Source organism: Cyprinus carpio, chromosome B11 (genome assembly GCF_018340385.1).
Source record: "Cyprinus carpio isolate SPL01 chromosome B11, ASM1834038v1, whole genome shotgun sequence".
Taxonomy (NCBI): Eukaryota; Metazoa; Chordata; class Actinopteri; order Cypriniformes; family Cyprinidae; genus Cyprinus; species Cyprinus carpio.
In genome coordinates, this window is record NC_056607.1 from 19,365,365 (window position 1) to 19,382,510 (window position 17,146).

Below are 17,146 nucleotides of genomic sequence, written 5' to 3' on the forward strand. Positions count from 1 at the left end.
AAACCCATCTTGTAATTATTTTTAACTACTCAGCTGTACCACAACAAACTAGACAAGGTCACATATTTAAATTCAACTACAGTACATACACAAAACTTTCTGAAATGTTTTATTCAACAGCCCTTCAGAAGGAAAACCATAAACACTGTTTCCATTTACAGGAGATGGAAGGAGAAGCTGCTGTAGTAAAACGTATCATGTCTGTGTGTGTGTGTGTGTGTGTGTGTGTGTGTGGCAATCCTTAAGGCATCTCACCCAAACGGTCATTAGGGAGAGTGAAAGCATTAATGGATGGTGAGTCGGTGGGGTGTGATAGCCTGACAGAGTCACACAGCACTGCAATGCCATGTGCTCTTAGCTTTGTTTCCTAATGCCCCTGACACAGACGACGACGCAAAGAATCAGTGACCTGAAAAAGGCAGAGTGTTCACACGCAATGAGCTCCTGAGCAAAATCCTCCATGCCTTCCCAGCGCTCTTTGTGTCAGAAACCACACAACAGAGGGAAACTTATTAGATGTGGCAGCAATATCCTATCAACCAACACAAGCGGGCAAAATGCCTGCTCTACAAACCGTTTTGGGCAGTAATGTGTTACTGTATAAATATATTACTTTCCCCAGTAACTTCCAATCACAATCTAAAGTAGATTTTGGTCATATAATGATCAAAAATATGTTATTTGCAGAATTTTTGAGTAAGCTAATTGCTACACCTGCTTGTAATGTGTATTCTTATAAAAATAACCCAAATCACATAGAAATGATGATTATGTCTAAAGAAATACTAAGTAAAAGTGTTTAAATATACCCTAATGTACACAAAGAGGCACACACATGAAGTCAGGATTCTGAGAAGAAAGGACATAATTACCAATTTTGTGGAGTGTAACAGAAAAGTAATATAATATGAAGTGTAATAAATTACTGTTGGCTGGGAGTAATAATAAGTAAGTATAAATGAGTAACAAATAATGGCCAATAAAATAAACAATTTTGAGCCCAAAACTGACACAGTACAAACCAGCAGACTTCTCTGCAGCTTTTGTTGTGATTGGTGGTTATGCATATTTTAGCACCGGCAAATAAGGATCTTCCTCAAAGAGATGTAGGGAGAACAAACTGAACACGGTAAAACCCCTCTACAGCTAAAATGTCATGCTCTTCCAATACTGATTCTAGTCCAGCACTATGAATCATTTTAACAACAATTGTTCCTTCGCCAGCCAGGAATTGTCTTCCAGATGAAATATTTCATGGGCCCATTTGAACGGCGTGCCATATGCATCCTTAATGAATCTATATTTCAGGTTATGATTCTCTCTAAGGAGTTAAAGGAGGTTGGTCCAACATTAACAATAAATCCTCAGCTAGTGGCAATTAGGGAACAGCATCTGACATCCTCCCACGTAATGCCCACAATCCCAACACACACGCGTGCTACACCTGTTCTTAATTACTGCCGGTCTGCTTTTTAACTTTTATTCATATTGCACTGGAAGCTTGGCACACACTTTCTAAAACTATTTAACATCACTGCTCACCCCACAGAAAGGAACCATGGAAAATTTTAAAAACCAAGGTCATAGGATCAAAGTTTGGCTGATTAGGTCCATGGTTAGACCCTGTTAGCAGATGACGTATATGTGCATTTGCGTATGGCTCAGGTGATTGGCTCTGGAACATACTGTAATAAGTAGGAAGCAAAGCAAATCAATACATAAAAAATTCAATTTAAAATGAATTTTTGGAAATGTTCTTTTTTGTATATTCATGTTATTTTTTTGTTATTTTGAAAAACTTATACACCACTTTAATACACTTAAATTTATGACTCTATGAATGTCATGTGGTGTAACTATCATATAGAAAGTAGTAACATATTTTCCTTACACCTTGAGTGCACATGAATGTAGTATAGTCTTAACTGTTATTTTTTTATTTTTCATTACTTAAATTTTTTAAGAAATACTTTTTGAGGTAAAACGTTTTATATATTTATATTACATTTTTGTGAAGTAGCTCCACATTACGATTTACAACTTAAACTAAAAAAATTAATTATCTTAAATTTAAAGATACTTGTTGATGTTGATACAGAGTACTGAGAACCCTTTTTATGATAGAATTTGCATAATATGTATTGTATACACACACAAAATATATATATATATATATATATATATATATATATATATATAAAATTTGCATATTGTGTACACACACACACACACACACACACACACACACACATTTCATTTTTAAATTCATTAATAAATCAAAAAAATTATAATTGTCACATCAATGACTGTTACATACTATACTGTACTTCCTCCAGCCTTGCACCCACCATCGAGATTAATGGGAAGGCTAACAGTTTTCACCAGATATTTTTGGCCAAAACCAGTCCCACAATGAAGCCACAACTAATGCTATCATGGAACATTACTAGCCAATGACACATTCCAGCAATGCCCCACAATTAGCACACAATCGATTCCTCCACACAAGAGACATGATCATTCCTGCCCTCATTTGAGCAGAAGAACAATTATCTGCTACTTACAGTAAAGTGCTAAATTACACCCACTTTAACTGGCAATTCGATGGAGGGCATTTCATGGATCACTGTTGCATTGGGAGTGTCATGAAAATATGTCGCCCGCTGTTAAACGGAAGAGCCAGTCACAGATGATATCTCATCAGGGGCTCTTCTTGGCCGTCTAGGTGGCATGATTCACAGCGTGATGCAGGAGGGGCGTCCACACACCATAAAACCCTAACTCATAAATGATAACCTCCCAAATTATAGATAAGCATGGACATTTCGAACAGGGATAATACATCAGCAAGTGTGATTGATGGGCTGGAATTTGACCACTGATGAGACGGGGTTAAGAATTACTGTCAGCTAGCTTACTGGCCAGAGCATGAAGCAGTCGTGGTGTTTGATGAATGGCTTGCTGTGATTATACAAAGCATTGCAGTGGAGTGCCGGCCAAGCAGTATGACTTAAGAGTAAAAGAGAGAGTTTAAGGTAAAATTGACCCAAAGGCATGCCCACAGTTCAGTAACAGTTCACGCGCTGATCGTATGAAGAAGCACACTGCACACAAAACTAGCAAAGGCTTGCTGAAAAACAGCAGTAGCAATCTGATTGGCTGTAGACAAAAACACACTTTAAAAAAGTGCAGTAAATACTTTTACACCGTTACAAAAATATTCTATTTCAAATAAATGCTGTTCTTTCTTCACTCTAAAAAATGCTGTGTGAAAACAACTCAGCACTGGGTGAAATATGGACAAACCCAGTGATTGGGTTGTTGTGACCCAGTGGTTGGGATAAATGTTTAACCAAACCTTCTAATAAACATTTTTAAACAGCTTGTTAATAAATTGTCTCCTTTTGATTATTGCTGATGCCTCTGTGTCTGATTTTTAATTTACAACCTATTTTGGGCCATTTTTAAGCCAGCCATATAGTCATTTTTAAACAGTAGCTGAGTTAAAGAAAACAACCCAGAGGGTTGGGTTTGAAGTGTTACAGGTTTGCTCTAACTTTTTACTTCATTGCTGGGTCAAATGTGCTCATTATAAAGGGAAAACAGAGTTCCTCCCTTCAGCTCAAAAGACTGCTGGGATCGCTTTCTGCTGTCCCGTGAGGTTGGTGTAAACAGGTCACCATCTCACTGAATAAAGCACAGAACTCCTCGTCCTTAAAGACAACACATCCCTGGTGGTGAACTCTCATGACATTTCACAGTATAATGTCAAGATAAAACCAACTCAGTATTAAAAATTATATTCTTTAATATTATATTTTTTGTGTTTTAATAATCTCTCTTCCTGCCCTCCAAGACACTTCAATGCACCTGTTTATTGCTGTTCTACATTTGAATGAATCCTCTTGAAGTGTGAGGTGTCACTCACGGATCAAAGTCAGAATATTAGAGGTGATGCTCTACTCTGGAGTGAAAGAACATGTGACGTCTCACACACACACACACACACACACACACACACACACACACACACACACACACACACACACACACACACCCACACACACACACACACACAAACATCGACACTGTCATAGAAGCAGCTCATCAGAAACTATTATCATTTCATAATTATTGTTCATTACATCTACAGTGTCACATCTTTCCACATTTTTCAGTTTATTAATTTCTGTCCTTTATGGCTCCTTCACAGATTTAGGAACACTCATTCTGTGGGCATAATTAATAATATAAGTAACACAGAAAAATCTTAATAAACATTTGAAATTGTTTTTGTGTAAAACATGAATATTTATAGATTTTTGTTACTCTTCTAGAAAAAAAGAACATCTCAACGAGCTGGGAATCTACACTTATGTTTAAAGGTTTGGGGTGAGTTAATTAGTTTACCTTTATTTTTAATAATTTTATTGAACAAGAATGCATTAAATTGTCCAAAAGTGACAGTAAAGACCAAAAGGGCTGTTTCAAATAAATAATAAATTGTTCTTTTATACTTTCTAATTATTAAAGAATCCAGAAAAAAAAAAAAAAAAAAAGATTTTTCACAGTTTCCAGAAAAGTTTTAAGCAGTACAGTACAGAACAGTTTTCAACATTGATAATAATAAGAAATGTTTATTGAGCAGCATGTCAGCATTTTAGAAGACACTGAAGACTAGAGTAATTGCTATTTTTACTGTATTTTTGATCAAATAAATGCAGCCTCATGAGCATAGAAGAAGAAAATCTTACCGACCATTTTTGGTGCCATTTCATGTCACAACTCATATGTTTAATACAGAGTTGTTTTTTAAAGCCTGTCCAAATGTGACACTTAATAATAATTTGAGAAAATGATAAATAAATCAAACAAGGAATCTATACATATCAATAGAAAATTGTTGAATTCATCAAGTAATGTGGATAGAAAGATCTGATAATAAAAACAGTTTAACAGTATATAAATATTATATTATATTTATTACACGTATTAACAATTTCCTGATTTCATAAACTGTACAAAACAATAAAAAACTAAAATTAAAAGTTTAAAAGAATGAAAAAAAAAATAAAGTAATGCAGAAAATAATCAAGGATTAAAAATAGGATTAAATGTAATTAAAAATGAACTATATTTGTTTTATTAAGTCACATATTACTTTATTTATTTTCCTATCATTTAATACATCCTATTTGTATCTATTTATATGTATTTTATATATTTACGTATTTCTTTTTAATATTTCTTTGGTCCTCCATATAAATCTGTTCTAGAAGTGAGCATAAAAACAATCAAATGATGAAGGTATCATTTTATATCAAAACTCACAGTAATAACCAGCAGGATTCCTTTGAGGAGTGTCAGCAGTGACGTGATGGGCTGAATGATGATCTGGGCCAGAAGAATCCCCAATGAGAGCGTCCATGTAAATGCAGGGATCACGTAGACATGACTGCAGAAGCAAAATCAGGCAAACAGTCATCTTATCCCCCATTGTTTTAAATTACAGCTTCAGTAACTACAAATAATACCAAACACCACCTCTCAAAATTACAGACTACAGCGAGAGGAAATGACAAGAGCACAATACAGTTGTAAGACAAGTATTCTTTACAATTTCCCTGTGAAACATAGATTTAGTCTCTCTAAATCACATCCTGAATGAGGAGAGGCACATTTCTCCTCTCTAAAGAAGACAACAGGGGGCAGGTAATTGTTTTGAAGTGTCTGTCTGATCCAGTGCTCTGTAATACAGTGCACTTCACAAATGATTCCATTATTTTTATTGCAAAAATACGTTCAGAAGAAAAGCACTGTCAAAAAACATATGCATGATACATAACACAGACACTCAAGGACATGGGACAGTGATCCTTAAAGGACTGTGTGGTACACAGTTTTACACAATAAATTCATTTTTATGTGTCACCCCCCCCCCCCCCCCCCCAATTTTTTTTCCTCATTGCAAAGTCTTCCCAGCATGCTTTCATATGATGAAATCTCAATGGTTTCATCAATACACTCTTTTAAATCTGAGGGTTTGGGGCATTGCCAATTGCATAATATCATCTTAGTTTCCATAATAGAATCAATTTTTATAAGGGTAAACACATTCTTTGCTACATGAAGGCATAACTATGGTGCCAAGGGCAATTTTGGACCTCAGCCACTTTATTAAGTATTTTGAGAGTTTTTCGTCAGTATTCCTGTAACATTATTATCTCTGTTTGTGGACAGAGGTCAAACTACTTCTACTGTCCCAGAGCAAAGCAAACTTATTTATGAACTCAATTCAGCAAGACCACCATATCCCACAGATAAATATGAGTTTTATAATGGATTGAGAACTGCGAATACTCTACCAGGGCTGAAATAACCTATTGATTTGTGCTTGCAGGATCACTTTACATTCACTGTCTCGCTCGCTCGTTCTCTCTCTCTTTCCACCCTTGGTCACAGGCATCTGCCTATGATGTGTTCTTAATGAAGCATTTAGCCATCGATGTGGTGCAAGCCGCCTTGAGTGGATAATTTTCAGGTTAAGTATTTACTGGGGTGTTGAAAAATAAATTACTTTTGTGGCAATAAGTGCAATTACTAAGAAATTCTGCAGGTAACAGTAAAGATGTGAAAACCTCTGTGTTTTCTGCTGATTACCATAAATTCTCATAGTTTTATAAGGTTTTAATGATTTTACATAGACATTTTTTAGAATAAGAATAAACCACAACAAAAATATCCATCTGCACAACTTCATATTATATATATATATATATATATATATTCCACTATATATCCCTAGTGGAAAACAAATATACTCAAATGTATTTAAAATACATGTATTTCATGCTAAGTATACTACAAATACAGGTATGTACTTCATAAAAATACCATGCAATTGTACTTTTAGTATATTAAACTGGTATACTTAAAGTCTGCTAAACTGGAACAACTAATTTTGTACCTAATGCACTTATCTCGCATTTAAAGACCGATATTGTTCAAAGATCATGCAATCTTCATCAACAGTGTCATTAAAACACATTTAAGGCTTAACATTAAGAAATGCGCATTGTGCACAAGTAATACTCCAAATAAACTTTAATTATAATTTTTATATCAAAGCACTATTATTGTGTGAAATAGCACTGGAATATCAATCAAAAGTAGCACAGATGTCTTTTGAATTCTCAGGCATTCGCATATCTAACTTCTACAACCTGAGGTAAACAAATAACGCTCAGAGAACTAAACACAATCTGAGATACGATTCAGTCAGAACTTGTAATTTTACTGTTGACGAGTCGTAGCCTTGAGTTTGGGCCGCAAAAGGAATTCACAACAGGATAAACAAAAACAAAAAATCTATCAATAAATTGTTTCCAACTGCAAATAAATTTCTAATGCTTCTGACATATTGATACTGCCCTCTGATATTTAAGTTGCCATTTTCATCAGTCTGTCACCTTTGCGCCCCACATTTCTCTGAATACTACAAAAAGAGCATCAACTGACCAATCAATAAACTTCATCTCTGCATTTTTCTGACGTTTTTAGAACTTCATTAGCACATTTTCTTACTATGCTTCGAGTCGTGAAGCTGCTGAGGGAAGAAATAAGCGACAAACAGGAATGATACAGAAAGAAAGCAAGAATGAAAGACTCCGAATGACAGTATCCTGTCCCAGATGGGAGTACCGACAGCACACATTTGTTTGTGACATCCCACTCCCTGCAGGCTCGAGGCACCCACCTCACCATCCCCACATCATGAGCCAAAGCTAAACAGAACGAGACTATGATTATTTGCACAATGAAACTTCTTTTGATGCTCTAAAATAAAGCTGCTCCATATCACTAAAGAAAAACGTGACAGCTGTCTGGCATATTATTAATTTATTATAAAACAATTTTATTTGGTTTGATGAAACCATATACGGTATGGTCTATGAAACAGCTTATAATTTCCCCACTCTCATGTTATTTAAAACTTATATGACAAAAGGAGACATTTTAAAGAATGTACAAGCTGCTCTATTCCATACAATGATAGTCAATGGTGACTAATGGCTTTCAATCTTTTCAAATATAAAGCATTATGAAACAGAAAATACAGAAATTTAAGTCCGTATTCACTAAAATCTAGAATCTTATTCATGTTTGCATATTCAAATATGGTGTGCGACTTAACTTGGTTATAAGACACTCGAGAACCAATCAAAATGCACCAAATTTGCATATGCACTATTCATATAGCACAAACGAGATCTGCTAGGAAGTGACTTTTTATTTATTTATTTATTTTTGTCTTTTTTGGAGCTTGATAAAGCCCCTGGTTACCATTTAATTTAATTGTACTGATATGTTAGTATGAACAGCATTTTCATTTTGTGCTTTACTTGGATTTTCATGAACCATCTAATGGACTCACCAAAATGAGCTTTATCTCTGTTGCCAGCATAAACTCGAGTCCCATGAGTCCTTTCAAAAGTTCACCTAAAGCATAATGACTGTAAAAGCTGCATTTCTATCCTGATGATAATCTTTCTCAAAGCACCAAAAGGTAATTTAACTTTAAATCTAGTGATTTATTATTTATGTGTGTGGGAATTGAATGCACTAGGTTTAGAACTATATAAAAGATCAATTGATTTCTTCACATAAAGCACTGAATGATCAACCTTTTTGCTACTGAATTTGTCTCAAGTGGGTGTTTTTTTCTGAAAGTGTGTTGCGTTTTAATTAAAATAAAAAACTGTAAGGTTAAAAGGTTCAAATAGCTCAAGGGCAAAGAATACAGCAACAGCGGATTCAAGGATCTTTTCTGTATGGAAAATTTATGACTAAGATAGATGGTCTGTATCCAATAAATACTTGTTTACAGCACAGTTTTTCAATGATTAATATTAATGATATTCTCATTATTTTCTTAAATGTGTCCTAATTTTATTATTTTTCCCTGTGGTCCACTTACAATGTAATTCAACTTTTATCATACTAAATGCAATCATCATTTTTCAAGACCATTATCTGACCTTCAAGGATTTAAGAATTAACTGTTTATTTTTTTTTTCATCTTAGTCTTAATAAATGGTCTTTTGGAGGAATTTTTAAACTTGATTAATCTAATTTGATTTATCTTTCCATACCTTATTAATTTTTAAACTTAAAATGTAATTTTTATTTTCACAAACTACATCAAAACAAAATGCTAGAGGCATCAGAAATAAAACTTACTGAAAAAAAAAAAAAACAGCAAAACTTGAGCAGGTTGTAATTATGACCATTCCTTAATTGAATTACGACACCGTATGCTGCGTTTGGAGAGGATCCCGAGTCTGGTTATTCAATTTTTCATGTTTACTTCCTGTTCTCAAACAGAATACTAATATGCACATAAGGTTTCTCAGACCTTTTTCATCACTCAGTGAATAAGTCACCTGTATTAATGCAACAATAACAAAATGACACAAAATTTCACACACAGTTTATTTCATTAACTACAGAACACACTCTCTCTCTGTTGTGCATCTTTAGTGCATGCCCCCCTCTCTCTCAGACTTTCCTATTCCCTCCTCACTAGTTTCTACTAAAATAGTAAAAAGACTAAAGATTTCAACACATTCAACAGAAGCACATAAGTGGTGCTAGGTTTAATAAAATGCAGTCGCTATACAGGTTACTACAATGAGAAAATTACAAACTGGTTGTCGAGGATTAATATCTACTTGTTTTTTACAATCTTAATTGTCATCTCATTTAAATGAGAAGTGTCATATAAGTATTAAGTATGACATTTGTTGAATTTATTTCAACATTAAGCAGCAAATTTGCATATTAGAATGATTTCTGAACGATCATGTGACACTGAAGATGGGAGTAATGATGCTGCAAATTCAGCTTTGCCATTACATTAATAAATGACCTTTTAATACATATCAAAATAGAAAACGTTTATATTAAATTTTAAGAATTTTTTATAATATTGCTATTTTTACAGTATTTCGATCAAATAAATACAGCTTTGGTGATCATAAGAGACTTTTTAAAACAAAAAGTCATACTGACCCCAAACAGTATTGAACACCCAAACACTAATTAATTTACATAAAATAATACAACTCCAGAAGTACACAATGCTTCGTTGCTGTGAATACCATAACCTGGTCCTTTGGGTGCCAAAATAGATATGAACCAGCTGTTATTCAACAATCTTTCAGATATCAAAAGTTGTTTAGTTTAGTTCTCTCACAATACATCACAGAGAAGAAAAATGTGCTTGTGTTTTTGCCGAGAGAAGCTTTAGGAGATCAAACACCCCACAGGCGCGATCTAATGAGAGAATTTCCAGCCCTAACAGTGTTTCTAAACATTACTCACACTGAGGCCATGATTTGACTGACAAGCAGAGAGTAGAAAAAATAAAACATGAACATCTAGAGAATGAACAATATGATTGACTAGGTGTCTTTCTATGAGATAACTAAATAAAGAAATAAAAGCCCTAAGGTTTGATGAAGGCATACATGAAAAGGAAGCATATGCATTTATTTAATCTGGCTGAACAGAAATGGGTTCTTGTTTAAATGCAAACCTGTTCTTAACATTTAATATCTCAACTGTTACATTAAAGGTTGTAGCTCACCTGGTATGAAACAGTGCAGCGTAGGCCTCACTTCCCGCCAGGACGTAACTGATCCCGATAGACACACTGTTAAAGAAAGTTCATTATCAGCACTCGTTACAATAATGACACCGTTTCATATTCATGAGGAGCTGTCACAGGAATCAAACAGGAACCTTTACTGCACCAACTCAAAGATGGACAAAGCCAGATGTTTCATCATTTTCAATCTTTCGACCACTGAAAGTTATGAAACTTCTTCAAACTTTTAAACTTCATCAATGTTAAAACATTTCACACGTTCAGGAATAACGATCAACCTTAAAGTGGATTTTGGTATAATGTGTGAAGGTTCAGATTTTTGATTTTGTGTGTGATGCAATGAAGTTTTTAACTGTTTTGAAGAAAAGTTGGAAAAGCCTTGGGCTTGCTATTAAGAAAGTTATAGCAAGAAATTGATAAAACTTATAAAATTTTAGTTAAATAATAATAATAATAAATTTTACGTATACAAGAGGTACCTATGCACCTTCGGTGCTTGGCCCCTAATAATAATAATAATAATTTAATAATAAAGTATTTATTTATTTAAATTTCAAATTTCAAATAATGACTATGACAGCTACAAACAAGCAACAAAATAATAGCATGATGGAAGTGAAAAAAAATTCTACTTATAAACAACAACCACAAAATGATTATAAAGAAGAATTTTCTCAAGTCTCAAAATACATAAAACCAAAATACCAAAAATAGTAAGTTAGATAACAGCCAAATTGGCTGATAAAACCTATAAAATAAGCCAAATTTCTAAATAAATAAAAAAAATTATAAAATGTATTAAATAATGACTAGAGTTTACAATTTAGAATAAAATATAAAACGTCTTAAGTTACATAAAACCAAATTACAATTTTTTTATATTTTGTCATGAAGAAGAAAGAGTGATTAAAGAGACTTTTAAACTAGAATCACGGCAAGCTCTATTTTTTTATTTAATTTATTTCTTGTCTTTTTAAAGCAAACTCTCCTAATTTAAAAATCACAAATGATAACTTGTCAGAATCTCTCAATATCTGGCACTAACGTATCATTGAATGTTGAAGCTCTGAGTGAGTCAGTCAATCAGTCAATGTACAAAAGGCGGTTGTGTGCAGGAATGAACTACAGAAGGAAACACATAGGAGAAGAGGGAAAGAGAAACCTTGACTTACACCGTCATACAGGACAACACAGTGTGGATCTGTGGTCCTTGACTGGTTAGTGTACGCAATCTGTCATAGAAGCACATTGATCGAGTGCTAAGCCTCTTGAACACAATGAGCAAAGAATCGATTGGATGTGTGTTAGCCAAATCTGTCTAAATGCTGATAACAAGCTCTTTCCCATTCAGTTGCATGACCGGGCATGCAGAGCAGCGCAACAAATGATTCACTGTTAAGTGTCAAAGGCATTTCACAGTAATGACCACTGACGCCCTTAGTGCATTGCTACTCTTATTTTCCCAGCAAAAATCCAAGCAAAACTCATGCATTTTGGATTCTGTATTTAGTTTTACAATATCATCCATAGAGGACACAGGTACAGCAGTCACAATGTCAACGTGGGCAGAACAAATAAATTTTGCTTGAAAATCTATAAAAGAAATTGATTTATGCTGGTTAAAACTTACTTTAAAGCCCTTCAAAGTACTCAAAAACTTGAAATTGGGCTAAAAGATGAAAAATAACTGGAGAAAGGCTACATTTCTAACATCGGCTAATTAATAATGGCCCATTTAAAGCCGAACAGATGGGCAGCCATATTGGAGACTAGTACAAAAAGCAGCTGACCCATTATTTCATTATTCTGCACCATTTTTCTAGAGGTGAAATGTTAAAACTGTTGTTTGGGGCAATACTGACATTTCACACATAAATAACACTGCATTTTATTGCGGTCTAGAGAGCATAATATGGATTAAAACCTACTTAATGCTTTGATCCAGTGAGGATGTTTGTGTCGGTACATCCTCAGGGGAGAGGAGCAGCTCTTAACTGCATCTCAGTGACTTCATTAACCTTTTTTTTTTTTTTTGATCAAAAATTAAACGAGCCGCTCTGCTCAGCCTAATTGAAGGAGTTCAGTGACATTTTAGCGAAGCACCTTTGTGACATGTTTATGAGACTGTTCTTCACAGTATCTTGTTTTAATGGTGAATCCTGTAATAAATGCAAATACCTGAGAATGGCTGATGTCACGTGGCACCCGCTGGTAGTTTTTTTAGTGACCAGAAAAGGAAATATTGTAAAATTGTAGCGCAATTGGGCTTTATGATGTTTTCTGTTGTTGTTTGCAAGCCTTTTATGGAAACATCTATCATTGCCTCTATATAAAAAAACAATAATAATAGGCAATGAGAAAAACAGATTTATGATGTTCAAAGCATTGTAATAACGTCATTTGGCCAGTGAAAAGTACACAATTTTGATGCTATTTCAGGAAGACATGTCCCTTGTGACTGAACAAGCATTTTACATTATATAAAAAATGATTTACATTTTTCCTTTCTGTAAATCAACACATCTTGTTCATCTATTACAAGCAGAGGAATATTTATATTTATGTATACATTATATTTATTCTGGATATTATTATTTTTTAGAAATATGTGTATTTTTTATTATTTATATATATCTCAGAAAACCTTATATAATATACATGAATATGTTTGGCACTAAAAAAAACGCTTTTGCTAATAAAGAGGACAGAAAATAAATTAAGGAAATACATGCTGCTTCTTTTCACGCTAGCAGCTTCTTTATGAGCTAATGATCTTATCTGTATACCTCAGGGCACTCTTATACAAAAAGAGCTTTTGACTCGGAGCCAGTTCAACATTAACGTGAGCTCACAATGCCAACATCATGTTAGAACAAAATTTAAAAGCCCAACAAAAGTACAATAAGTTTACAGTTCATGGCGAATTACAAGTCTTATTGTCAAAGCTCTATGTGAAATTTATGAATGCTGTCTCGTGTTTCAAGGCTATAAGTTCTCTCCTCTATACAGCCCGATGGTGTCCAAAAGTGCATGACTCATCTTTGCATCACTGGGAATAATGTTGAAAGGTAAAAAATTAAATGAGATGGGCTAGACTGTATACCCAAAATGCCAAAGGCCAGAAACTATGTAACACATAATGAAAAAGATATTTTAATTTAGCATCAAAGGTGCAAATTATGGGGTGAGGGGGTAAAGGTGGTTTTACTCCTTTTATTAAAGCTTGCACCAAGCTGGATGGGGGGGCTTGGTGATGCTCTAGCTGGCGGATACTCATGCTATTCACTTTCAAAACTCAAACTAAAAATTATAACTAACGGTAATCTAAACTAACTTGTTTTATTAAAACAAACTTAATAACTAAATAAATAACATTATTTAGCATCACTGAATCAGCCTAAATGCATCAATTTACACCTTACACCTACATTTGTATGGGTTAAATCAGTTACAAATTATATTTAAAGGCACAGTTCATCTAAAAATGAATATTTGCTGAAAATCTACTTATCCTCAGGCCATCAAAGATGTAGATTTGGAGAAATTTAGCATTGCATCACTGCAGTGAATGGGTGCCGTCAGAATGAGAGTCCAAACAGCTGATAAAAATATCACAATAATCCACAAGTAATAATGCACATGGCTGCAGTCTATCAATGAATGTCTTCTGGTGTCAAAATTGCAAGTTTGTAATAAACAAATCTATCAAGACATTTTAAACTTCAAACCATTTATTCCAGCTAAAATACGAGTCCTTTATCCATAATATTGCTTTTCCCAATGAGAATATTGTCTTATCTAAATCAGAGAAGACATATGAACAGATCAAGCACCGTTTACAAGCGGAAATAGTTCTAAAAAAAATATGCTGGTGTGTTTCGATGTGTAGACAGGGGATGGACTTTTTCATCAGATGAAGTGTTATTATGGATTATGGACTGCAATTTTTGCCAAAAGTGATGGTTTAATGTTAGAATGCCTTAATGAAGGATTTGTTTCATACAAACATGCAGCTTTTTGCTTCACAAGACTTTTGGATTTTTTATGGTTTACTGTAATGTTGTTTTTTTTTTTTTGTTGTTGTTGTTGTTGTTGTTGTTGTTGTTTGGAGTCTCATTTTGACGGCACCCATTCACTGCAGAGGATCAATTGGTGAGCAAGTGAAGTAATGCTAAATTTCTCCAAATCTGTTCCAATGAAGTAACAAACTCTGCTACATCTCAGATGGCATGAGGGTGAGTACATTTTCAGCAAATTTTCATTTTTGGGTGAAATATTCTTTTATGTTAACAGTTACAATATCAAACTTTTTACAATGTAGTGATGCTAGACCGGAAGAAGTGGAGAGTGATGTGCCAAACAGCGGACCCTGCGCCAATGTGGGATAAATGCTAGGAAGACAGAGAAGCTATTCTTCAACCATTGATTTTCTAGTGAAACTTGTTAAGCAGCTTTGACATAATCATGCTATGCAGAGACTAGCCCAAAGCAACACCATATGCTGGTGGTCAGCTATGCCAGTCTTTTCAGCAGGACATAGTAGCCCTCAAACTTTCTGAATGAAACTCACAATTGAAAGAGCAGAACAAAGTTGAATGCATGGCTGGTGTGTTTGCCCAGGAAGAGAACTCCCAGCACGTGCAGATTTGGCTGAAGGTCCTCATCTTGCCTCCGTGCTGTGACGTCACTTTGCAGAAGACCTGTATCTACAGAGAAAAACACACAGGGAAACATTTTATCACCATCCATCTCAGAGACATAACCATGGAGGAAACAGAAGTATAACTTCAGTTAAAGAAACATGTCAGCAGTAACAATACAGGAAAATTTGACTGGGCCCTATAAACATCCCCTAAAGAAGATCCCTTTGTTCCTACAGGAAACAGTCCTTTGCCCAGTGGCCAGAACACTGGTGCCTGCACCCCCATGTCTGCCAAAGATGAGCAGAACCATCCTTCAACCCCTCCGAGGTGTCACCCCTCACTCCTGAAGTGAAGTTCTGCCACAATACCATGCCACTTACAGTCCCGCCGTATGAATTTCACATGCTAAATAATGAATCGGTGGAGAGATAAATGTAAGAAAAGGTGGGAAAACAGAGGTGAATGAATATGGCCAGAGATCAGAGAAGTTTGCAATAGTGAGGAATCAAATTCGGAACAGCAGGAATAATTCATACTGCACAACACAGCAGGCTGCAGGAGCAGACACACTCCCAGCCAAACCCTTCAGCAACACTCACACTCCCATTATGCTGCACACACCCAGGTTAACATATATCACTCTCTTTCTAAGGCAGCTCTACTCTCTTCACTGGTAAACCAGAGAGTCTCTATGCTGTCTAGAACAAGAGCAGCTAATGTCAAGTACAAGAGGAAATCACGCTTTCACTACTGTGTATATTCTCAACGTTTGTATGGAGAACAATAATAAATAAATATTTAAATATATATTTAATAATTTGTAAAATAAATAGTTAAAATATATAATGAAATAATTGTAAAAATACAGCTGTAAATAACAAATATAAACAAACATGCAATTATAAACACTAACCATTTTTTTTTTACTCGCCTCAACATTTTGAAAAGTAGTCTAAAATGTAAAACAGCAAAATATCAAACAAACAACTTAAAAAACACTAAAATTTATTAAGAATAACCTGGTCCCAACAATCAACGTCAACTGCAGCCTTGTTGTTTATGATATTGTTTTATTGTGTTTTTATTTACCAAAGAGCTATTATAAAAATCACTATATATGAATAGTCAAAATTAATCCTAATTACATATTTACTTAAATCTCTCTCCCTCTCTCTCTCTCTATATATAAAACTCCAGGATTTCTACTTAAGAGCAGACTGATGGAAATACAACAAGACAGAGACAAACCATTTTTCTGAAAGTAATAAATGATGCTGCGCTCAGTATTACTTTACATTCACCTGTCTGTGCTGATCTCCCAAAGGGAAAAATAAATACAGACCCACAACAGATGTTGCATATAATTCTGTTGACATAAGCGCCATCAATATTATTACATTTAGTCAGAAATGGATGTGAAAAAAAAACAAACAAAAAAACACCTTGGTGCAGAAAACATTCATCTGGATGCGTTTCTAACTCCATCTAAAAAACAGAATGCTCAAAAGTATCGCAGAGTTTCTACTTTTCATTAGGATGACGAATCACTTTCCAAATCATTTATGTCAGTCAGCCACCAATCTCCCTAATGAGGCTTTGGCACGCAATCTGATTGGATTTTTTACATTAAGTTAAGACTACTGTACCTGTACGGCACAAATGACAAGGGAATGGGCTGTGGAGAGTAGCTGGCTAGAACATTAATTTCTGAGAGGGACCCATCTGCTTGCAGAAAGGGACGGCCAAGTAATTAGGATCGAGAGCTGCTAGAGCTCAACACCTGTCATAAATACGTTGCAGCTCTGAGTGTGTGTGTGTATGTGTGAGAGAGAGA

At 34.7% G+C, this 17,146-nt stretch overlaps 1 protein-coding gene across 1 annotated transcript in view; it reads right to left on the reverse strand.

Moving 5' to 3' along the window:
• Positions 1 to 17,146, reverse strand: part of si:ch211-51h4.2 — a 113,126-nt gene that overhangs the window by 79,663 nt on the left and 16,317 nt on the right. The window contains exons 6-8 of the mRNA XM_042734425.1: positions 15,240 to 15,375; positions 10,649 to 10,714; positions 5,332 to 5,455 (exon numbers count right to left, since the gene is read on the reverse strand). Coding sequence (XP_042590359.1) covers positions 5,332 to 5,455; positions 10,649 to 10,714; positions 15,240 to 15,375 — 326 coding nt within the window. The remainder of the gene's footprint in view (positions 1 to 5,331; positions 5,456 to 10,648; positions 10,715 to 15,239; positions 15,376 to 17,146) is intronic.